The following is a 23541-nucleotide window of genomic DNA, read 5'->3' as shown; positions in this document are numbered from 1 at the left end:
GGGGAAGCACAGAGAAGGGAGCAAGCAGGAAGCGTTAACAGCTGCTTCTTCACCCTTCTGCAGTTGAGCTTTTGGGAAGGATGTGCTGCAGGTCACAGCAAACACATTCTCCGAGTGCTTCACTGAAGCCCTGAATTTCCCCTCCCCGTGCCATCTGGCTGCTGCACAAGAGCAAAATGGTTGTTTTTTCTTTCTCTGCAGCCCGTGAAATATTTGAACATGTGAGCTCACCTCTACGGACAAAGGACGAGCTGCCTGTGTGCTCACAAGCAAGTGCTCAGCCAAGGGGCAAAGGGAACTGGGGAGAGCAGCAAGGTGCTTCCCAGCCCAACCAGCTGGGGGACAGCATAGCCCCCTGAATAAAGTGCATTTGCAATCACTGTTCTAGAAACACAGATTGACTCTGATGCATTATTTCTTTCTGTCTGAGAACATCTATCTGCGGGTTGACTGAAAAAGGCAAATAAAAACAATGATGCCTAATGAACAAGCATCTTTTCTGACAGAGATCCTTTGGGAAGTCTGGATGGGAAAAATCTGTGAAGAGCCAGGCTGTTCACAGAGAAATGCGATTTAAAGAAAAAAAAGCAAGCATTGTATTAGGCTAGAGCAAGCTTCCACCAGCTGCCACAGCTCCTGAGATGCCCTCTGATAATCCTCCCCTCTCTTGACTACAAAAAAGAGATAAATAGTGCTATAACCAAACAAATCACTGTGCTACCTCCTTGGTGGGGCAGGACAGGAACATGAGAACCTTTGGATGCCCTAGGGCTGGAGTAGATCCCAGCCTGCCTGCACCCCCATAGTGTTGTAAAAGACTTAAAGCCACAGCTTTAACAGAAACAACCCCTCAAGCAGAGGTTTGCCCGGCTGCCCTCCGGCACGTACCAATGTGCTGGGCACAGGTGTCGCAGTACTCGGCATAGAGGGACTCGAAGCAGCTGCAGCAGTAGGGCCTCCCATCCTTCATGATGTACCGCTGCCCCCCCAGCACCGTCTCACACTCAAAGCAGCAGAAGTGCTTCATGTGCCAATGCCGCCCTTCGGCCTCGGTGCACTCGTCAGCAAAAATGATCTGTGGAGGGAAACACAATTGTGGAGCAGAGTTGGTCAGATGGGCTCTGGGACGTGGGCACCAACCTTCATGTCTCCCGCCTGTGAGGGGCAGCTGTGCCCATTCGCTCATACAGCCTCCAAGTTTTACAGCTGGCCTCTTCAGTCCTGTACGAGAAACTCCCATGGCTTGTGGCAGGGGCGCCCACCATTCCTTAGGAAAATCCATTAAAATGCAAATTCCTCAAGAGCACATTATTGCCCAGACTACAAAGTGTTAAGGCAGAGTAATGTGCACACAAAACTCATCCATCACCTGGAGGGGTCGATCAGGGTAATAAAACATGCTTATATACAACCTATTGATCTGATGGACTTTTGAAGACCAGAGCAGGCACTTACTGGAAGACATTTAACCATCTCCAAAACAGGGGCCTGAGCACAAAGGATGAGCAAAAACACAAGGAGAAGTGGCAGCTCTCTGCTGGGGAGAGAAGAGGGGACTACCTGGCTCCTCATGGTCACCACCCCCCTATCCCATGTGCTTATAAAGCAGTCATTATACCAGGAGGAAACTGAGACTCAGAGCACTGATAAGGGGTGGGCTGGTGAAGCAGCCATCTAAAATGTTTTCAGCAGATGCTTTGTTGCTCTCTCTGCTACCCATTCCCACTCCATCTCAATGCCCCAGCCAAGCTAAGGGAGCAAGAAGGCCCGGCTCTGCTCCTCTGGTTCTGGCACAAGACACACTAAAAGCTTTTCACCTACAGATCCTCTTAGCCCTGATTTACCCTTTCTCACCATTAGCACTGGATGTTTCAGGGGAAGAAAAGCGTGTTAAATAAGGAGATGAAAGAAAAACTTAAATGAGAATTTGCAGCGATAAAAACTACATGAAAAAAATTACTGAGCCTAAGCCACAAAGAAATAGGGCCACTCTAATGGTCAGGGGTTGTGTTTTTACTGGTAATGCTACAAATTTAATTGGATACATATGTCAATGCTCTTTATATTTGAAGTGCATATAGCCTTGGATATTTACTATTACACGCTTACAAAGATACGACGTGGTATTATTTATAGTATGTATGGTTTTCCACACTATGGTTTTCATAACTCTAAAAACCAGAACAATTTCCTTCACCAGCCTTTTAAACAGAGATTGACACTTGAGAAAAACTCAGAGACGACTCTGCATGGTTTTCTATATTGGTTTGGTATTCCATTTGTTCAGCTTCCCATAGCCTGTTAATCGCCCCTCTTAAGACCTATTTCAGCTCAGCATGTACTCAGACACAACTGACTGTAGGAAACACAGCACTCATCTCAGCAGAGGCTTCTTCTGGGAAAATGGAGGAGAAGGGAGGACCACCACACCAGCCTGGGCAAAAATAACAGTACAGGGGCTGTGCTGCGACAGGAAACACTCAAAGAACCCCTCCAGCTCCCTGCATATAGACAAGGACAGATCTCAGAACAGGCCCAGGCAGACTGCAACTAAGAATACCTGAAACCTTAGGAAAAGCTTGCTTGAACCCTTGGCAAAGCCAAGTCATCACATTTTGTGTGCATGCTTCCATGCAGAAGCCAGGGTGGATGGAGGGGAAATGCCACTCAGTCAGCAAGAGGAATCCTCTCATGCCACCCCCACAGGCAGCAGCATCTGTGGCAGATGCTGGGGTGAGCTGGCTCTTACCTCGTCACACGCGGCGCAGCGGGGCTTGAGGCACTCAGCATGGTGCCTGCCGCAGTAGATCTTCCCGTCTTGGTAGAAGTAGATCAGGTCGACCAGGAGCTCATTGCAGACGCTGCAGATGAAGCAGGGAGGGTGCCAGCAAACGCCGTGTCCCGCTCGCGAGGCGAAGACAGCGATGTCCCCTCCGTTGATCTGGCCACCACACTGTCCAAAAAGCCAGTGATTAATGAGGGCTGTGGGTGAGCCCATTGCCACCCATCGTCAACCAGCTGCCGTCACAACCTCCCCTCTGCATAATGTCAGGAGCTGAAGTTACTACTCCACATCAAATATTGCAGGTTGCTCTTGAAACGCACCCTGACAGAGCCCAGTGCTCATACCTGGTGGGGTCATGAGCAGGTGCTTCTCCCAGGAGCTTCATAAAATCATAGAATGGTTTGGGCTGGAAGGAATCTTAAAGATCATCTTGTTTCAACTCCCTCTGCCATGGATGGGGACACCTTCCACTAAACCAGGTTGCTCCAAGCCATGTCCAACCTGGTGTTGAACACTTCCAGAAACAGGGCAACAACAGCTTCTCTAGGCAACTGTGCCAGTGCCTCACCACTCTCACAATAAAGAATTTCTTTCCATTATTTAATTTAAACCTGTCCTCTGTTAGTTTAAAGCCATTCCCCCTGCAATAGGGAAAGTCTCTCTCTAGCTCTCTTGTCGCCCCTTTAGGTACTGGAAAGGGCTCTAAGGTCTCCCTGGAGCCTTCTCTTCTCCAGGCTGAACAATCAAAAGTCTCTCAGCTTGTCTTCATAGGAGAGGTGCTTCACTTAACTTGGGTGATTCAAGTGCCAGTTTATCAGCCGCTACCCACCTGCTCACAGATGGCTCCTGTCATGGTTACAGGGAATGGCCGAACATTGCCTCTCCCTAAATTTTCCCTCTTCCTTTGGTTGCTGAAGAGTTTGAGCTCCCTCTTCTCCTCCTCATCCAAAGAATTGCAATAGCGGACCTAAAAAACACAAGTGATGCTCAGTGTTAGGAGGGTCCCTGTCCCATGGGCCCTGCAAACCTCTGTATGGAGGGTATGCAAACTCTGCCCTTGGCCTGGGGGAGACTGGAGAAATCCAGGTGTCTGGGCTTCAGTCATTCTGGGGTTTGGTCAGAATTTCAAGAGGTTGAGATGAGCACCCAAAGGGCAGGATGAAGGTTGCTCTTTGGGTGCTCAGTTTGTAGAAAACTCTTAAAAGTTGTATTCTCAAGAATCCCACCCGGACCAGCAATTGGACTGATGCTTCTCCTGCCTTCTCCACCAGCCTCCTGTGGCAGAGGTCTTCAAAACATTCCACTGGCATTTCCAAAGCACAGCCCTTTTTCCCTGTGCAACTGATGGAGTTTCAATGATTTGTCAATTACTCTTCTGGCACAGGGTCAAGTCTGTACATTTCCAAAACCTCTGCATTGTAAAGTAACAAGGAAATAAGTAAAATAAAAGGATACAAACAATGAATGATGCAATTTCCCTTATAAAACTCTGAGGTTTTCCTGGCTATTTTCATCATGCAGGCTTAGCTCTCGGCTGGTTGCATCTCAATGGAGAGTATGAGTGAAGAGCCAAGGTGGTCACATGGAACACCAGTACCCAATCCAGCCTCTGTTACCTGGGAGAGCAGACTCATGGAGCCGAGCAAGGTTATTCAGTGAGCAACCAACACACCTTGAAAGGTCAAAGGGGCAAAACTGAGCACAAGGGGAAACTGGATGCAAAATCTGCCAATTTGCAGAAAATACACGCAGACTCATGTGTCCAACTTGCAGCAAAACGGGCTGCAGTAGCAGCATGTGTGCGTATTTATTCTCCCAGTTTTGGCTGTTGGAGGCTGTGGGTTTCAAGCAGATGCCAGGGAAGCAGGCAGGCAGGTTGGGGCCCAAGGGTGTATAGGAAGAAGCCCCTTCCCAGTGCCTGGAGCTCTCCCTGCGTTGGCAGCGCTGTGCTGTGCCCGTGGCACCCAGCCACGTGCAGGCAAACTTGTTAAAATCTGACCTAGATCAAACAAGTTACCTGCATGTATTTTTCCAGAGCGGCTTCTTCAGAAAGCAGCATGAAGATGATTCTTTTTGTTTACACAGGGAAATTCTGTGGGTTACCAAAAGCCAGTGTTCTCACTGGTGAGATCAGGACATCAAAGACCAGACCCTTTTTGCTGCCTCACATCGTTCTTGTGAGATGTAAGAAGGTTTATTTGCTCTGACTGGTGTTGACTCAACCTCCGGCTTCCCAGGCTCTCCCAGCTCACGAGGCTCAGCTCAAGTGAAGCCCCTCCTTGGCAAGCTCATTCCCACTCCCAAGGTGAGTTGAAAGCAGCACATGGGAAAAGGCTTTTGCAACTTTGGATCTATCTCTAGATGATCTCAACAGCATTACAAGCCACTTTTAACAGGGCTCAGGCCTCCAAGGGCTGATAAAATGCTTGTACTTCAGAGAACTGAAGAAAGATGATTAAAAAATCTTAACTTTAAAGGCAAACAACTCCCCACCTCCAATACAACCAAAGCAGGAAGCAAATACAGCCGCTTAAACAGCAACATGGCCAAAATTCAAGTAAACCTCCCTGAAAAGCAAAATGAGTTAAGAAAGGATGAGCCATGCCCCCCACAAGCAACCCCAGGAAGTGCATCCACTCTCTGCCCACAGCCCTGCTGATGTCCAAGGACATTTTTTGGATACTGACCTCGTTGTCATGCGGTGGCAGCTGGTGCAGAAGTTGCTTTATGCGAGATTTTTCTCCCGGGCTGTTGACGTAGGGGACCTTGTCCTCGGGCAGGCAGCTGTAGTACTGGTGCACCTATGGAGCAAGAGAGGGGACTGCAGAGGGGTTCCCCAGCCGAACCCATGTCTCCATGCCCAGCCAGCAGCCACCCCAAGCCAGCAGGCGCTGGGTCTTCCCAAAGATTCTGAGCACAGAAACACGGCCAGGAGCTGCATTGGTTTTAGTGCCTTTTCTCCTCCGAGGAAGAGGGGTGGCAGCCACGTCGAGGCAGCGGGCGCGTTACCGTTTGCTCGGTCAGCCTCCATAGCGTGAGCATGTTGTGCCGGCTGCGGGGATGTGTCAGCACCTGCCTCAGCAGGGGAGGTTAAGAAGGCTGCACCCCAGCAGCCTCCGAGTTGCCGGGTATCTCAGCCTCCACCTCCATCAAAACCCTCCGGGCTTTTTTCTGCAGCAATTTGTGGAAGTAAATAGCAGATAAAATCTGTTGGAAGGCTTAGTTTTTCTCTTTTGTCTCAGAGCGAGTAATTAAAATCAGCTATTAAAAAGGCTGGGGAACGGCGTGCCCGGAGCTGGGAGTGCAGTTGCAGCCCGGAGAGGAAGCACACCCTGAACCCCAGCGTCTCTCCTCCGACTGCCACACCTGAGACGTGCACTCAAGGGCCGGGCCAGCACCAGGAAGGGACTCACTGGCAGAAGATCTGCTCTGAAATGGCCACTGTGATGATGAACAGCTTGGGAAGAACCAGGACAAGGCAAAGGTAAGGGAAAGCTCAGCTGGGATTGGGATTCTCTGCAGACTCAGATGCCTCCAGATCCTTGGGCAGCAGCAGAAGGCTGGCTGGCTTCCTTAAATCTGCTCTTGGCTAGAGAGATGCAGGCTGTTTTGCCAGCACATACAGCTTTCTGCTTTTGCCACAGTGGGATTAGACCTGAGATGCTCCCTCAGCTCTCAGCAATTCATTTTGGAGTGGCTGCACCGCCCGCAGCTTTCACAGGGCTTTTCCCAAATGACATTTCCTTTGCAGTGGCTTCTGATCAGCTTTTTCCCTTGCTGTATGTTTTGGACTTTGGTCTAGAAAGCACCACCTGGGCTGGCTCTCCCCAGAGAAGCCCTCTCTGCCCACACAACCCCACAGCAGCTGTGGATGACAAGCTGCTGTGGGTCACAGGAGGGATGAGGACACAGAGCCAGGTCACACAGGGCTGACTGGCAAGTGAGCTCACCTGCGGGCTCGCAGGCTGATAGGGGTGGGTCATACACAGAGTTCCTTCCACAGAAAGAAATACCCTTTTATTACAGAATAAATATCCAAACCTGCCTTTATTCAGGAATAATTGTTTCACATTCATTTCACTCCCTGCTCTTGTTCAGAGCTACCTGCAAGCAGAGCTGCTCCAGTGCTTTTCTCAATTTATGGTTCCTTCTCCCCAAACTGATGTCACCATCCACCTTTTCTCATCATCAGGTTTTTCAGAAAGGGAGATTTTTAGCAGATTTCCACCCGTAACTCTGCAGTGTTGATGACAAGGGAACTGCTCATGTCACGAAGCTGAGGAACAGGCTGAGCATATGCCACTGCAAACCCCTAAATTTGTTTTGCTAAGGCACAGCAGAAACAGACCCACCAGCTATGAAAACTGTCAAAGAAAGAATGGCTGCGAAGCATTTTGTTATGTTACAAAGAAAACAAACTACATACATTAGAGTACTTACTTTGCATTTATAGAGCATCCTTCATCCAGGGACATCAAAGCACATTAAAAACACTTAAATTCTTATGATGTGCTACACAAGTTAGCAAATATACACACTGGAAAGGACTAATTGCAGCATCATGACGTTAAATGAGCTCCCTGAGTTCATGCAGCAAGTCTGTAGCAGAGTTTGCAGCTGAAAATCTCCCAGTGATGCCCTGGCTGCCACATCCTTTCCCGGGCTGCCAGGCCTCTGCACTGCCACGCTGCGCCTGCCTGGCCGGCACACGCTCCAGCTGGCTTCTCCTGCCACATTCCCCACGTGCGGACAGGCTGCTCACTCTGCCTTGTGCTCACATTGGTTAGTTTGTGTTTTCAGTTCTTACAACGAAGCTTTTTTGCCCACCAAGTCCTTGAAGTTGGCGGAGACTATAAATTATTCTTTTTTTGAAGAGCCGCCAAATTCCTAAAGCAATGAGCCCTAAAACGCTCACCCTGGGCAAAAAGCAAGAATTGGGAGTTCTTCCTTTGGCAGACTGGGCGCTGCCTTCCTGGAGCCCAATGCGGTGGGTCGTACGTGCCCAGGTCTGCTCCTGCTTCCGCTGGGAAGTTTTCCATTTAGTCTCAGCAGGTCCATGTGAACTGGTTCCCATCACACCAGCAACATAGCTCGGCAGGGATGGGCAATTTAGTTTGAGAAGCAAAACAAAATAAATATAACAGGCTCCAACCTGTGTTCTGTTGCCTGAAATAACCTGGAAGGGTTTGCTTTGGATCCATGTCAGCCAGGGGGACCTTCAGCAGGGCTGCTCAAGGAGAGGATGGAATGGAGACAGCTGCCAGTCTTTGCCTAGTGCCTGCAGGATGTATCATGGGGGAAGAAATCCTTATGCCTGCCAATGGCTTCCTCCAGTCACCATCCTTCCTGGGGACAAACCTGAACCTCAGGGATGCACAGATCCTTTCACCTAAGGCATTGCTCCAATCCCAAGAGATCCATCCAGAGTGCAGATGAAGAGCAAAAGGACACCTCGTGCCCAGGCTGACATTAAGCCAGGCTTGTGCAATTAACACTCTCCAATCCAGCACCCATTCCCATGGCATGCACCCAGCTCCCTGTATGGAGAGCCAAGGCATGGAGGGACAGTGTCCCTGCCTCTGTGCTCTGCCGGCTGCATTTCCAACCCGGAGAGTGAGCAGTTGGCTCAAGAATAAGTAAAAATAAAGAAGGAAAAGGGGATTCTCAGATCAATCTGGCATTTCCGAGAAAAGGCCTGCAGAAAATGTTAACTTGCTGAAAAAGTAAAACTGCTCAGTCTGCACTTTGCTTTTGTACAAAAGGTCACTGTTTTACATTAAAGTAACTCCCCCGTCCAGCTCTGGTTTGGAGCACGCACAAGCCTTGTAGCTGAGCCTTGAAGGGCCAGGTCCAGACCCCCCACACACCAGCAGACGGCTCCTCACTGCCCTCACAGGCTCTGCAACATGAGCTGCACCCAGATAAGGATAACAGTGAGGGGCAATGACCCTGGATGGATAACATTTCCTTTTTAAATAGTGCAGTATCTGTAACTGTTTTATAATTAAATACTTCTGCCGTACAACACAGCAGCTCTACACACTCCTATTTCCCCTTGCATCAGATCTGCTCTGACCATGATTATCCCAACAAGCATCATTCACGCACAGGAGTCACTTGTGGGGCTGGACTAGGTTCACCCGCAGTTTCTCCACTTACCCTGCTTCGCTCTGACCTCTGCTTACATCTGGATGAGAGAAATTCCACAGGAATCTGGAACACAAGCCTGACAGAGTTCAAGAAGGATTTGGACGATACTCTCAGGCACATGGTGTGACTCTTAGGGTCCTGTGCAGGGCTAAGAGTTAGACTCAATGACCCTGGTGGGTCATTTCCAACTCGGCATTATGATTCTGTGAGTTAAAATAAGGCCTCAGACAACATCATGAGGTCACAGATGCCTGAGGATAGGCTGGCCAGTGCACTGGACACCAGGCCAGCTGTGGGTGCTGGGTGCTGTGGCACACTGGCCAGCTGGGCGAGCCCCATCCCGCCCCAGGGAGGTGAGGTCTGCCAGGCACTTGGACAAGCTCTGTGACGCCAGAACCCAGCACAACAGATACTCATCTTCCCAGGGTGTTATTCTCACCTTCAAAAGGAAAATGTCCAAACACCAAGTTTCACTAACAAAAACTGATACACATTTTGGAAATTAATAGCTGCTCAAAGCTAAAATGGGAGGGGGCATGGGACAGGGGAGGGGAAGATAGAAATTAAAAGAGAAAGAAACCAGGAGAAAGGAAAGAACATAATGTAAAATGAGGGTAGGAAAAAGCCTTTAAAGTGGAGCCAACTTTATTCAAAGGCACTGAGGAAAGTAATTACAATAGTTTACAAATGCCTTTGTGTTCTGCAGTCTTCCTAGGTTTGGAGTATGTTTCCAGTTTAACTTTTGACTGTTTACAAACCTACACTGGCCCTGCTAAATAAAGGCAGGATTGTAGCTTGTCCTGACAGTCCCAGGGTGACCAAAGACAAAACCCACATGAGCATAACTGTGAGCAAAGTCTTGCACCTCCCAGAATGAAAAGTTTGCAAACATCCCGCAAATTTAAGCTAGTGGATGAAGCATCTCTTTGATCAATGAATTAAAGGAGGTGGAGGGGGAACGTCATGTTTCTTATGCCCTGAATTGCTGTTGGGAAGTAGCGTTTGATTGTACTCGCCCTGAGTACAACACCGCTTACACTAAAGCCCCCACCAAACCGGGCTGTTTGGGATGACTGTGCCACTGGGATGGACTACAAAGGAGCATGTGGTGTCCTGGCACGGGTGCTGACTTGCTCAGCCCTCACAGCTCCAGCACATCCAGCTGGGCAATCCCGCCTGGCTTTCATGAAACGAAACAAAACAAACTGCAAAAACATCTGCAAGGTTTTTGCAAAGGGCCCTGCAAGGGCAGGACGTGTTGGTCTGTGTGCACACAGATGTCCACAGAAAGGGGACCTTGGTGGGTCAGCCACTGCTCAGGCACAGCGCAGTAGATCATCACATACTGTTCAATATACAGGCAGACCAGCATTGTCGGACATCCCCCCATGCCCAGGACTGTCTCATTTCCCCTGGGACCATGCGGGGGTACCACAGCCCTGGCAGTCCCTTCCACACCACTGGGGGATGTGCTGCAGCACTGCACAGGGAGCTGTTGGCACATTTATGTGTGTGCTCAGTCGTGGCCCCATCCCCGGCTCGCTGTGTGTGAGCTCCCACAGGATTTGGCTACAGTGGGAGGAAGGCAGCCAGTGGCTCTGACAAGCCCAGGCGAGCAGGGCTGCTCCTGTGGCTTGCCTGCTCCTCCCCAGTACTGGTTTCTGAACAACACACATCAGGCATTAATGATCTTTTACACTGAGCACTTAAAATGGACAGAGAAACAAATACGATGCTTTAGTATTTCTCTCATTCCAGCTGGCCTCACTTGGAAAAGCAAGGGAGAAAAATCCCAAACAAGATACATGCAAACAACCTTCCCAATGTGACTGCGAAATGCTGCAAGTGCTCATACACGTCGGCTCACACACGAGCTCCACAGATGACAGCACGTGTGAGCCTGGAAAACGGGTTCAGTGTGCTTTGGCCCGAATCTGGCATGTCCTTCTTTTCCAAGGCCATTAGAATACAAAGCACTTATTTATTTCTTGAAGCAAACAATTCTTACAGCAAGGCCAGATGCTCCGAAATGGAGAAGAGAGTGGAAACTGCTGGCTGGGTCTGCCAAGGGTGGGGATGCAGCCAGGCACGCATCCCAGAGGGATCCACAATGCCCCCCAAGACCCTGAAACCCCAGCAGGGAGAAGACCTGTATCAGCCCCAGATTCAGGAATGTGCTCGTGTGCCGGCACAAGGTGATAGGAGGCAGATGCAATCTATGGCGCCGGGCAGTCCGGCATCCCACAATGTTGAGTTTGCTCTTGGAAATCGGCTCCCAAGTCAGAGGGACAAAGTCAGGGAACAAAGGAAAAATCATTTTTCTAAGTGCTATTTTTTCTGGCATGGTCTGCGACTCTCCACACGCTCCTCTCCCAGGGCTAACAGCAGCCGAGGCGCCTGAGTGTTGCTGCTTCCCAGTTGAGAATGACATCCATTCCTGCCAAGCCTTTGGAGCAGTTCTTGGTCTGTAAGAGATCCCGTGGAAACATTGCTTCCTGCTGGCATCAAAGAGGAGCATTTAAATGAAGGCCGTACATCCACACATTTTAGACTTGTGAAAGTGTATGACATGATTTTCTTTTTTAAAGCAGAAATTGAATTTGGATTAAAAGGAGCCAGATCAGTCCTTTCAGTAGCATCCAAGATGAGTCTGTGCTGCGAGGTCCTGACCAGCAGAGCTGCTCTTCTGGGGCTCAAGGTCCCCTGGAGCATCAGGAGTGATAATGATCATCTGCAGCACTGATCATCACTGATCATTCCCCTGGGTATCACAATTAAAATGCTCTTGGATTTCTAAGGCATAGGATAGCACAATAGCATAATGCTGCAACATGGAAAGGTTGTAAATGCATGCTGCAATGAGTACTCCAGGGTTTTTTAGTTTACTTTTCCACTGCCTTCTCCTCCCCTGCTTCTAACCTCTGCTGACCACCACACAGCTGCTTCAAATTTCAGAACTGAGCAAACCATGTCAGGTGAGCGGCTTTACTTCTGTGGGCCCACCAAAAGCAGTTGATTCCCTCCCTGATAATAAGATTGTTCAAGGATTAAGTAATTTTAACAGCTTCCATCAGCTCACCACGATCAGGCCAACATCCCAGCATACAGAAACGGACCAAAAGCCCAGACACATGGTTTTGCCATGTTTTCTTTTGCAGCATGGGATGTACTCACACTCCTACATCCGCTCTGCTCCAGGGTGGAGGGAATAGCTCCAGGATCTTCTAACCCACCCCAGCTGCCCCGAAGTCACGCAGCAATTGCATCACACATGGAAAAAGCATTCCATGTGCGGGATTGCTGCTCCATCCAGCAGCTGGGAAGCATTCGGTACAGTCCGATGCCTGGGGGCTGGATTTAGACAGCTTCAGCCTTGAAATAAGAGCCGCTAACTGCCAGGCTATTTAGATACCGAAAGAGTTCACTGGAAAGGTGATGGACTTACCGCTACCTCAAAGTGAAACTGGAGAGCTTTTGAAATGTGCTGAAACGCAGCTTTTGGGTTAAAATACTTCAGCATGCACGTGTGTTAGGGGGCAAAATGAGAGGCAGCTGCAGCTCCTGGGAGTGTGGTTCAGGAGTTACAGCTTCTCTTCAGCACCCTGAGCTTCCCATCTACCCTGCCCTGCCAGGAAGGTAGAGCTCTTCCTGGGGCTTTTGTCCTTTCCCTACTGGCTCATAAATTAGCTATTTGCTCCCCATTATTATACATGTTTGGGGCACAGGAGTGCTTTGGTCTGTTTTACTCCTTCCTCGGCGCACACAAAACTTTAGTCTCTTGAGGAGTGAAACAGTTTGTTGAACAGAGAGGTCTCAAGAAAGGACGAGAAGGTACAATGCACTTGACTGTGACACACAGGCACAAATGAGACACACGTCCCCCTAGAGATGCCTGGCCCAGATAATGCACCTTCTACCACACCAGGGCAGTGAAAATGGGTATCTTTAGATAAGGTGTAAATGCATGTTCAATGTAGGTTCACCTCCACTCTCCTTTCCTCACTTTGTGACCTGAACAGCAACTGATGAACCTTGGAGGTTTTGTAACTCAAGCCCTGGCTGCAGGTCTTGCAAAAGATCCAGAAAAGGAATTAACAGGTACGTTTACCCTTGAATAAATTCCCTGTGACAGCTATGAGTTTCACACCACTGTGAAGCTCTTGAGGTCCAAGCTCTAACGGTGACCTTAAGAGGAAAACAGTCCCCTGAACCTTCATGCTGTTAATTTTAGTTCAGACAAGATTTTTATAACTTTTTAAGGGAGTCAACCAGAGCAACTGTGCTGACAACACAGGGACAGAAGTTCTTATGGCACATGCAAAGGCCTCAAATACTGGCATGTTGGAGCCACACAGAAAGCTGCACCACCACTGAAATAGAGCCCCATCTTTTGTTTAATTGGAAATCTCTGCCCATAACCAGCTGCTCCTATTACTGAGACACAATAAAGACAGAAATCCTCAAAAATCCCTTGTATTCAGAAATTCAAGCTGGCATGTTATAACCCCTTTGGATTTCTGCAAACCACAGGCCCAAGGAATTCAAGGCTGCACATTCACATGTATTTACACATGCCTTCCTTGCCTAAAAATGTGAAAAACACATCACAAAAGGACTCCTTTTTAAGTATCAGCCGTCAAACTTATGTCAGTGCAAGGAGAATCAGCTGTCGGACTGCCAGCCCCAGCAGACAAACTGGCTCCCAAAGTTGCCTTCCCCTGACTTTGCAGCCAGGCTTGGTCTGGGATCTGGCTTTGCTGAGGACACGTTTCTGTTGGTGTCTGCCCATTTCAAAACTTTCACACTTATTTCTTTATCCAACCATCAAACTATAGGCAGCAAAAAAAGAGTATTTCTCAAAGCTCATGTCCCGAGCTTCTGTACAGCCACCTCTGCCATTCCAACCTGCATCCTTATCTTCCAAAAGTCCCTCTCCTCTCATAAGGAACTTTCTCACCATCCAAGTGGGATTAGACTCCACAAGGGCCTCCTGGCCATCCTGTGTAGCTGATTGATACTATAAGAAACCACATTTTCTAATCACACTGTAATTTATGGAGCTCAGTCTTGGTTTTTCACCCATCTCTCTCCCTGTTGGCAGGTTGCCGCTGAGCCTTACACCTCTGATGGTTTGAAATCTCTTCCAATTTCCTGCCTGAATGCATTTGGAACCAGTTTATATCTATTTTCTTGTGCCAAAGCTGGAGCTTGAATAACTGCTCTTCCTCCTCTAATACATAGGGAGTGATCATAACCCTTCAATTTGTTAGGCTGGACAAACCAAGCTCTCCAATGAAATAGCAATTCCACTGTCCTTTCAGTTTATACCCCTCATTCTTGAGCAGAGATGGCATACATTTTATCTGGTTTTTCAGATGAATTTTTATCCTACCTTAACACAGTGGTATTATAATTTTTTGTACTCCTATCTTAATCCCTGTGTTATAAACATATTTAGAAATACATAATATTTACGACTTTTGAGTAGAGCACTTTGTAATGTTATACATTGATAAGTCGTAAGATAACGGAGAGCTTCCAACTCCACTCCTCATTGCAATGTCTGGATCAATATCTATGAACACTGGACCATTTTTTTTTTCTCTTCAGTAGTGGGTATAAAGTAACCAATATGATTTTCCCTAGCTGACAGGTACCAAAGACCAGCTGATGCCTGAATTAGTGTCCAGGAATCTGGTGAGACCGTACAGGTTTGAGTCAATTTCCCTTTAGATGACACTTAGCAATTTAAGCTTCAGATTGAAAGGACTCTCTAAATTCTGAAATGACCTGTGGATACTGCCAAAAACCGATGTCATGTTTTCAGGCCAACTCCTTCCCACTGAAATCCTGTAAATTGCTGCGTTGAGTGAGACGTGAGCGCTGTCTCCCAAGAATAGTGAGGTAGGAAGGCTGTTGTCCAAGTATAATAAGAAAATTGCATTTGTCTTTCAGGGGAACACTTACCTCCCCAGTTCATATGCTGTGTAGAGATTTTAATAAAGTAGAATATTGCAGAAAAAGTTGTTTCATTTCATCTGTTTCATGTAAAAAAATACGACAGTGAAAGAGCAGAAGGCAGTGAAAAATTCCCTGCCCACAAATCTGTGTTTTCAGTCCAGCCTGACATCAGTGTCCTCAGCCAGAGCAGAGCCCACCAGCTGCTCCGTGGCAGACAGTCTTGCAGAGGCTCCACATCATGTGCACACACCTGACTCACTGACCAAAAAGCCACGTGTCTGTCTCTCTGTCTGCCGCCTTGTACGGCTCCAGCGAGTCACTGCAGAGGTACCTCCTACCCCGTGGGAGGCAAATGGCCCCTCCTGCACCCCAGGGCACCCCCAGCCCTGTGACACCCTCACCATGTGCTAACTCCTGGAGAAATTCCTCATCCCTGGAAGCGTTCAAGGCCAGGCTGGATGTAGCTTTGAGCAACCTAATCTAGTAGGTGGCATTCCTCTACTCATGGCAGGGGGGTTGGAACCAGATGATCATTAAGGTCCCTTCCAACCCAAAACATTCCACGATTCAATGAAATTCAGAGTGCTGCTCTTTACCCAGGGACAAACCCCAGCCCTGCAATGTGGCTCTTGCACAGCCCAGGGAAGTCACACCTCGCTTTTGTCTGCTTAGTGGCTCATCTAACATGTGAAAAGTCACGAAAAGGCTGGTGAATGAGCTCTGCTGGATGGATTTCAGTGCTTGTCTCTGGCTCTGCTTAAGGCTGCTCTTCATCTCCATGGTGATTAGAGACAGGTCTGAAGTGGCAAATCTGCTAAAAGGCCCAGCAACGCAGACAGAGGACCGTAATGAGAAAATGAGTGTTCCTAACCAGGAGCACTGTGCCTTCTGCAAGAAATAGATGCTGAAAGAACCTAAAAATACATTAACCTGGGTAATGCATGAGATATCAGTAACTACTGATAGACCTAATGCACTTCTATTTTCTCCTGAGCATCCCAAACCCCCTGATAGCACAGTATTGCTTAAAGAACACCTGAGGGATCAAAGAAACACACAGTTCTTCTGGAATATGTCACCACCATGCTTAGAGTGGACTTCAATTGCTGTCCATGCCATGCTGTACTCATTAGAGCCCATGTCTACCTGCTCAGGTGCCACCTGTCACTAAATACCTGTATTTTCCACTCAAAGCTACAGAAACATTGGCCAGCTTGGGCTCCAGAAGCCACTGTCATGCCTGGACAGAAAACTGCAGAGAGCAGGTGGCACCAGCTTGGGGCTGGTCTTTCAACAGGACTCCCCAAATCCAACTGGTTCAGGTCCCCACAGCATGATGGACCAGCAGAGCTACTTCAGGACCATCTGCATTTCTCCATACACCGTGTCTTGTATCTCCTGGGAGGCACAAAGGGAGCCTCTAACATAAGGAAGGTGACAGAAAACAAGGCTGCTGCCTGATTTGCACGGTTGGATGGCACCAAATGAAACACACGATGCTGTGGAGTTTCACGTGAGCCCTGAGCGAGGGCTTATAAAGACAAGGGAAAGAAAATAAACGACAAACCAACTGGATTTTCTCTAATCAGACAGATAATATTTACAGCCTATGGGTAGTGCCAAAATATTTCAGGAAATGCCTAAGCCGGTCTGAATAAAAGCTCATGAAAACACAGTATTTAAGGACAGCAACCACAACAGCAAGAATGAAAGCTTTCCACCCTCTCCCAGCCTCCTTACACAATTTAAAATGATTGCCATAGCAATTATCAAGGCTAAGCTCATTTTGCAATCTCCTCTGCAAATTAAGTTCTGAGTCAAACATGTAAAAGACCAGCATAAAAACCAAAGAAATTGTGTAAACTGGAAGAAGCAGAATCAATGCTCACTCTGCACAGACAGCACACTGAGGTCTAATCCATCCAGCTCAATTCCTACACCAAGAGACCTGAGCTTTATTTGAGCTATTCCTTCCAGTAAGGCATAAACATCATGCTTCAAAAACCCAAACCACAAAGCCTTTGGCCCATTTTTCAGAGTAATCTACCAGCTTTGACTGTCTGCCCTGGACTTACCACAGGGCAGAGTGGTCCAGGAGGGCAGAACACAAGCACTGAGTCCCTGGGGAACACTGGAGTCCTGTTGCTTTTTTCCCAGTGAAATATTAGTAGATACATCTGTATCTTTTCCCTTGCACAACCACAACAAATCCCATCCTGGAAGTATTTTGTTTCCCCTCTCTCAATTACCAATTACATCTACAGACACAGAAAACCACAGGTCCTACAAGGATCACATGTCTATTTGGTTCCATCTGTGCATTCAGATCAGACCTGTCTCTGCAAGTCTCCCAAGTGCACCCAGAAACAGCCATATGCAACAAGTGCTTCTGCCCCTAGAAGAAAAATCGGGGAAACTATTTCCAAAGAACATATTAAAACGATTATTTTCTGTTAACTGGGTGGTGTCATCATTACCTGCTCGGGCTTCAGGCCGGGGGGGACCCACGCATACTCCTCCAAGGCACAGCCTGAGTCGTCGTCAGAAGTGGAATTCCTCTGGAAGTCAAACATGAGCTTCGTGACCGTCTTCTCCATCTCCAGAGGCATAACTGTTACTATGTGCTCTTCCTGGGAGCACTTACAGTGAAGGCAAATCTTCCTGCAAGGTGAGGAGAGAGAAAAAAAGAGATGTCTCGGTGAGCTGTGCTTTAAAATAAGAAAGCAGAGTGATTCTTGCCACTTGCTGGCCTGCAGAGACTAAACTCAATCCTTTCTTATGCTCAGGCATTTCCAAACGCAGGATTTGTCTCTTGCAGGGAGGAAATAAAAGTCCGTGTTTGCTGTAACAACACTTGGCAATTCAGCTGAGTCAGACTGCCCAGCGTTTGGGGATATGCAATTGCTTGTCCCTTTACTGCACCATGAGGAGTATTTCCAGGGGCCAGCACAGGCAAGGGCCTGGTGCAGGTTGACATGCCAGCTGTAATTGCAGAGTTGTTACCGAATTTAGGACAGCTGAGCACTTTGCTAATAAGGAAAATGGTTGATTGACTGGGAAGCTGTGAATGACAAGTCCCTTTAGCATGCTGATAGCATAAATTTCCTTATTAAAGTAGCATAAAAATTGATTATACTCTGAACATATAAAGCTAAATTAAATTAAGGGAGGCTACAAAAACCACAGTCACACTACAATGGAATCTTAACCACCCTGCTCGGCAGCACTTGCTGCAGCTGAGCAGAATAGGGAGGAGAGCACAAGATGAACTGAAAGAACAGCCCACAGCTTGCAATTCAACAGCTATTAGATTAATTCACTGCAAATATCACTTATTCTTAACACTTCTTTTAAGGGGCTGCTCCTGCAGCTTATGGCCTGTGAGAGATTTTCTTCACAGGCTTGAATCTGAGCATTTACCTGCAGGGCTGCAGGGACATTACAGAATCACAGAATGGTTTGGGTTGGAAGGGATCCTAAAGATCATCTAAATTCAACACTCCCTGCCATGGATGGGGACACTTTCCACTAGAGCAGGTTGCTCAGAGCTCCATCCAATCTGTCCTTGAACACCTCCAGGGATGGTGCATCCACAAGTTCTCTGGGTAACCTATGCAAGGGCCTCACCACTCTCACAGTAAAGAATTTCTTCCTAATATCCAATCTAAGACTACTCTGTTTCACTTTAAATCCATTCCCCCTTGTCCTATCACTACATGCCCTTGTAAAACATCCCTCTCCAGCCTTTTTATAGGCCCCCTTCAGGTACTGAAAGGCTGACAAAGTACTAATAAGGTCACCCCAGAGCCTTCTCTTCTCAAGGCTGAACAATCCCAATTGTCTCAGCCTTTCCTCACAGGACAGGTGTTCCATCCCTCTAATCATCACACCCCTTCACCAGGGTAACAGTGAAGGACAAACCTGGCTGAAAACATCCCCCGAAAAAGAAAAAGAGGTTAAAGGGAATGCTGATAAATTGGCTTCTATTTCTGAAAACTCAATGCTCTTGCACAGTCTGGGTCAATGGTATCTATTTTAAAGCAACCACACAGGATTCTGAATTAATTTGCACTAATGAAGCACCACTGACTTCTGAGGAATGAGATAAGATTTCACTTGGGTAGCAGAAGGGAGACATCTCAGAAATAATAAGGTAGCATACATAAAGCAAGGGAAAAGTTCCTGCTGCCATTGCAGGTTTCTCTGCTTTAAGGTAAAACAAAGGAATTCAGAGGGAAGCAAGAGTTAAACCCAAGGGCTGAAATTTTCAAACACCTTTCCTTCTTCTTCACCACTGCATACAAGCCAGCTAAGCATACTAGTGCTGGGATCCAGCTTCAAGTCTAAATTTCCATTTGGCCATAACAGCACAAAAAATGCACTCCAGCAAAAGTCAAGAGGCTCCATGAAGTCAAGCCAGGGAGATTTGCCAGATTTTCCCATTTCCTGCCTTTCATCAGATCTAAACCACACAGCGACCCCCACACACCCCAGTGTCTGGTTTGCGTCCAGTCAGAGAGTCTTGGCATCGCCTCTGGCTGTTTCCTTAAAAAACAATCAAGGTACCATTTCATGTGAATACTTTAATTAATCAGCTACCGTGGAAGGGCGCTCTGCCTCAGCAAAGCCACCAGTGTCATTGCTGTTTCCATCTCATTTCACTGTATGATTGTGAAGCAGCTCAATAGGCAACAAGATGTTAAGAATAATTCCCATCTCCAGAGCCCCAGATTCGGCATTAAAGACAGTTACTCTAATGGAGTTTAGGACTTTTTAGCCAAATTTTAACTTTCAGGACATCAATCACAAGCTTCAAAGGGGGACAAACCCAACAGTCCATGCTTGGATAGCAGCAATGCTGGGAGCATAAGCACTCCAAAGGGGAAAAAGCCAGCCTGCAGGTTTCTGCCTCCTTCCCGTCTAGACACATCCTGTCCAGGAGATGAGAGATGGCAGGAGAGCATCAGAGGTCCTGGCTTTTAATAAATGAGGTAAATCAGGACTTGTAATAACAGTGTCAAAGAGGGAATAGGTGAGATGTATGACCAAGTAGATCTCAGATGTCATTCCCACCACCCCAAAGCTCACTCAGCCAGGAGCTTAAGGACTGGGTTAGGAAGTTGATTTACCCCACCCTCCCTCCTGCCCCATCCCAGGCAAGGGTGTATTGCTGGTGAGTGGCTTCTCTGGTCAGGAAAACAAAGGATGAAAATGACACAGGTAGCCTGTCTACTCAGCAGTGATGTCCCCAAGCCAGGACAACTTTGCGCCATTAAAACTCAATCATCTCCAGATATGGGGATTCTGCCACCTCCCTGGGCAAACTGCACGAAACTCAAGATCTTGCCTCTGAGATATTCAGTTCCCTTCCTTTCCCCTCATTAAAACCAGAAGATTAACAACTTTAATTACAATTTTCTTTACATTAGGATATGCTGTTTCATGGGAACAATACACAGTGTCCTAGGAGTGTCTTTCCACTTCTATGATCAGGTTTCCATGACTTCTTCACATATGTCTCACTTACTCAACTTTATTTTATCGTCTTCCAGCTCACTATAATTAAAAATAATTCCCCACAGTAAAAATTTAATATAAAAATGTACATTTCAAATGTGAGATGAAATTGAAAAAACACTATTCCCCCACGGCACTCAGAGCGGAGCAGCATGAAGTGAGACAATGCACGTGTCAGTGACCACAGTGACAATGTGCTGTGGGTGCTGATGCCATGACAGAGAGCTGGTGGGTGTTGGAGAGCAGCAGGGCCATGGCTGGCAGCCTGCCTGGCTGCTCCCATCAGCAACAGCTCATTAGTCATTAATGCAGAAAAAGCAGTAGAGCCTGGAGATGCTCAGTGCAGAGCCCTGGAGCAGCCCAGGTAGGGTGGCACCACCTGCAAAGGGAAACCCATTAGCTTGGCTCTGGCCAGACAAAAGCCTCACCTTACCACTACCAAAGCTTCGGCAACAGCAACTTCTGCGGCTTGCACAGCCCTGCTCAACTTGAGAAGAACGTGGGCAGGTGTTTTTTAAGCACAGATAAATTAACGCCAAACACTGTCTGGAAATCCTGTCTTCATTCACAAGCCTTTCCATCTTGCCCTCATCCCAGACAAAGGTCTGCAAGCTTGTCTCAGGGAAGTGACTCAGAAAGATCTCCAGCACCAGGGAGAACACAAGGCTGGAGATATGTTGGATATGTTACTAAAAGCTGGGGACATCCTGAAGCATCACTTGATTCCAGGAGCTCAGAGCTGGTGAGGAGAAACCCAATGAAGTTGTTTTTCTCAACAAAGCAAGGAGAGCTGACAGCACGACTGGCTTCAGGCATGGAAGGTAAATAAAGGAGTTGTTAAGCAGGAAAGAAAAGGGGGGACAGAAGAGCAGGAGACAGCCAGCAGCCAGGCTGCTGCGGGAGGCACAGGCTGGGGAGCATCGGCAGGGCTGCTCAGCATGGAGCTGCACACAGAGCTGTCCTGTAGCAGGGCCAGGACGGCAGAAAGCAAATGGGGAGAAAAAGAACATTTCCTGGTGTCAGATTTAGCTGGAACGAAGCCTGCTTTGAATTGACTTCACATGGTACAAAGCAGTAACAGCTCAAAAACAGAGTGAAAAATTTTTTCTCCTCAAGGCCAGAGCTTCATGTGATGAAGTTACAAGATGGATGTGCTCTACTTTGCATGGGCTGCTTTTACATGGTGCTCTTGGCACAGTGGTCAGTCCTCTCTCAGAGGAGACCCTAACCCCCATCCCCAGTCACATCTCCACGCACACGTTCATGCAGGGGGGCGGTGCAAACAGATCCACCATCCCACACCAGCCCTATTCTCTCTAGGGATGAGAATAGGAAATCTGAAGCAAACAGGATCCAACACGCCAAGCAGAGAACCTGGCTCCTGAGTCCCTCTCATTTGGGATGCAGAAGCACACTTCCAGCCCAGGTCCACCCACGTACAGCTCAATGTGAACCCAATTGACCCACGAGGTCTCTGAGATGAGGCAGTCCCTTGTTGTACACCCTGTGGTTAGCACAGCACAGCCTCTGCCATCTCTAGAGCCTCCCACAGCCCTTTCATCACAGCAATGGCACCAACAATAAGCTAAACCACACTGAAAACACTAGTGATGTGCAAGGGGCTCTGGAGAGAGCTGTGAGCATGACCCCAGCTTTCTGAAGAGAGATGAGGTCTCCCTGCTGTGAAAAACCTGCAGACTCCAAACAGAGAAATCAGAAGCAGAGGTAAAAAGCTGGGCAAAAGGGATGGGGGAAGCCAAGGCAAAGGGGGTCCTTGCAAGTCATGTGTAGCTTCAGCAAAAGAGCCATGTGAGCTGACCTCTCCCAATGTGTGTTGGGGTCTGGGCTGGCACAGGCAGGATGGGGTTCCCTTGGTTGTGAGGGCAGCACACCCCTGTCTGCAGGAGAAACTCCTGGTCTCAGGGCTCTTCTCTTCCAGCTTGGTGGACAGGCACGCAGAACACAGTGCAGCAAATTGCACCAAGGCAAAGATTGCCCAGCCTAGGACCCACAGATATTCCAAGGAAGGGCAGCGCAAGAGCCCAACCCCTCCTGGCAATAGCAAGAATGAAGTGAGAGTTTAAAATTGTGGCAGAAATGTTAAAATTCCTCTCGGACAAAGAAGGAACTCAGTAAACAGCTCTTATCACCCACCGGCGCTGCTTATCTCTGCTTCTCACTTGTTTCTTCTGGGATGGAAATAAATGGGCTGTATCAGGGAGCAGCTCTGTTTCCAGACAAAGCAAGAAGCAGAAATACCACAGCCTTGCCGGGCCATGCAATGCTTCTGCTGTGCTCCCTAATACAGGATTTGCATCCATTTGTGCACACATTAACATGCAAGATTTGGAATCCCTCAAAAACCAATTGTCTGCTCGGCTCGGATGGGGTGTGTAAATGCAGACAGGCAATTCCCTTTCCACTTGGCTTAAGACATACAAGGCAGCCTGATTTCTTTCCAGTGTTGTGCCATCATTCTGACTGCAATGATGCTTTTGGGTCAGCCATAAGTCAGTAAATCACAAAATCACAGGACTTCTCGGAAAAGGGAGAGGCTGAGGATTTGGGGCAGCTCATGTGACCCCTGAGCCTCCTAACAAGGGTGTCTTAATATACTTTCCTGTTATCTCCTCCCCTCATTTGAGAGCTAATGAGGCATCTTCCTACCCTGAGCGAGCTTCAGCTACACAGACCCGTTTCTCCAGACCCCACAGGCAGAGCAAACATTTACCTAAATGGAAAAATTAACATAGTCCTTCACTGCCAGAGGGAGAGCCCAGCAGCTATTCTCCAATACAGTCACTGCTCTCCTATTCCACAGATGGGGAAGCTGAGGTGTGGAGCAGCCACAGGCAGCAGACATGGCTTCCCATAATCTCCCTGACCATCACCTCCATCAGAGGAACCTTTGAGCTTTTGTGCTCAAAACAGAGTTTGGGTGGAAGTTCTGTCTCCTTTTCCAACTTCTTTAACACTGTATTTTGAACCAAATGCTCCCAGCATCCCTCAGCCAGCTGCTGCTCATGGCCCCAAGGTTCCCATGGACCTCAGTGACAAAGCAGCATCTCTCTGGAGAAAATATTTCTGCAACTTCCCAGCTCTTCCAGTCACTTCAGCTGAAAGAAAAC

At 47.9% G+C, this 23541-nt stretch overlaps 1 protein-coding gene across 2 annotated transcripts in view; it reads right to left on the bottom strand.

Annotated features, from left to right (window-relative positions):
- The window catches only part of PRICKLE2 (prickle planar cell polarity protein 2), a 104524-nt gene that overhangs the window by 14238 nt on the left and 66745 nt on the right, over nt 1-23541 (bottom strand). For both annotated transcript variants that reach the window (XM_071550318.1, XM_071550319.1), the window contains 5 exons: nt 17374-17557; nt 5473-5586; nt 3615-3752; nt 2750-2953; nt 889-1075 (listed from right to left, as the gene is read on the bottom strand). In XM_071550318.1, the coding sequence (XP_071406419.1) occupies nt 889-1075; nt 2750-2953; nt 3615-3752; nt 5473-5586; nt 17374-17557 (827 nt within the window). The remainder of the gene's footprint in view (nt 1-888; nt 1076-2749; nt 2954-3614; nt 3753-5472; nt 5587-17373; nt 17558-23541) is intronic.

This window comes from Pithys albifrons, chromosome 3 (assembly GCF_047495875.1).
Source record: "Pithys albifrons albifrons isolate INPA30051 chromosome 3, PitAlb_v1, whole genome shotgun sequence".
Taxonomy (NCBI): Eukaryota; Metazoa; Chordata; class Aves; order Passeriformes; family Thamnophilidae; genus Pithys; species Pithys albifrons.
The sequence above is the reverse complement of the archived record's forward strand: the minus strand, read 5'-3'. Positions and strand labels throughout refer to the sequence as shown.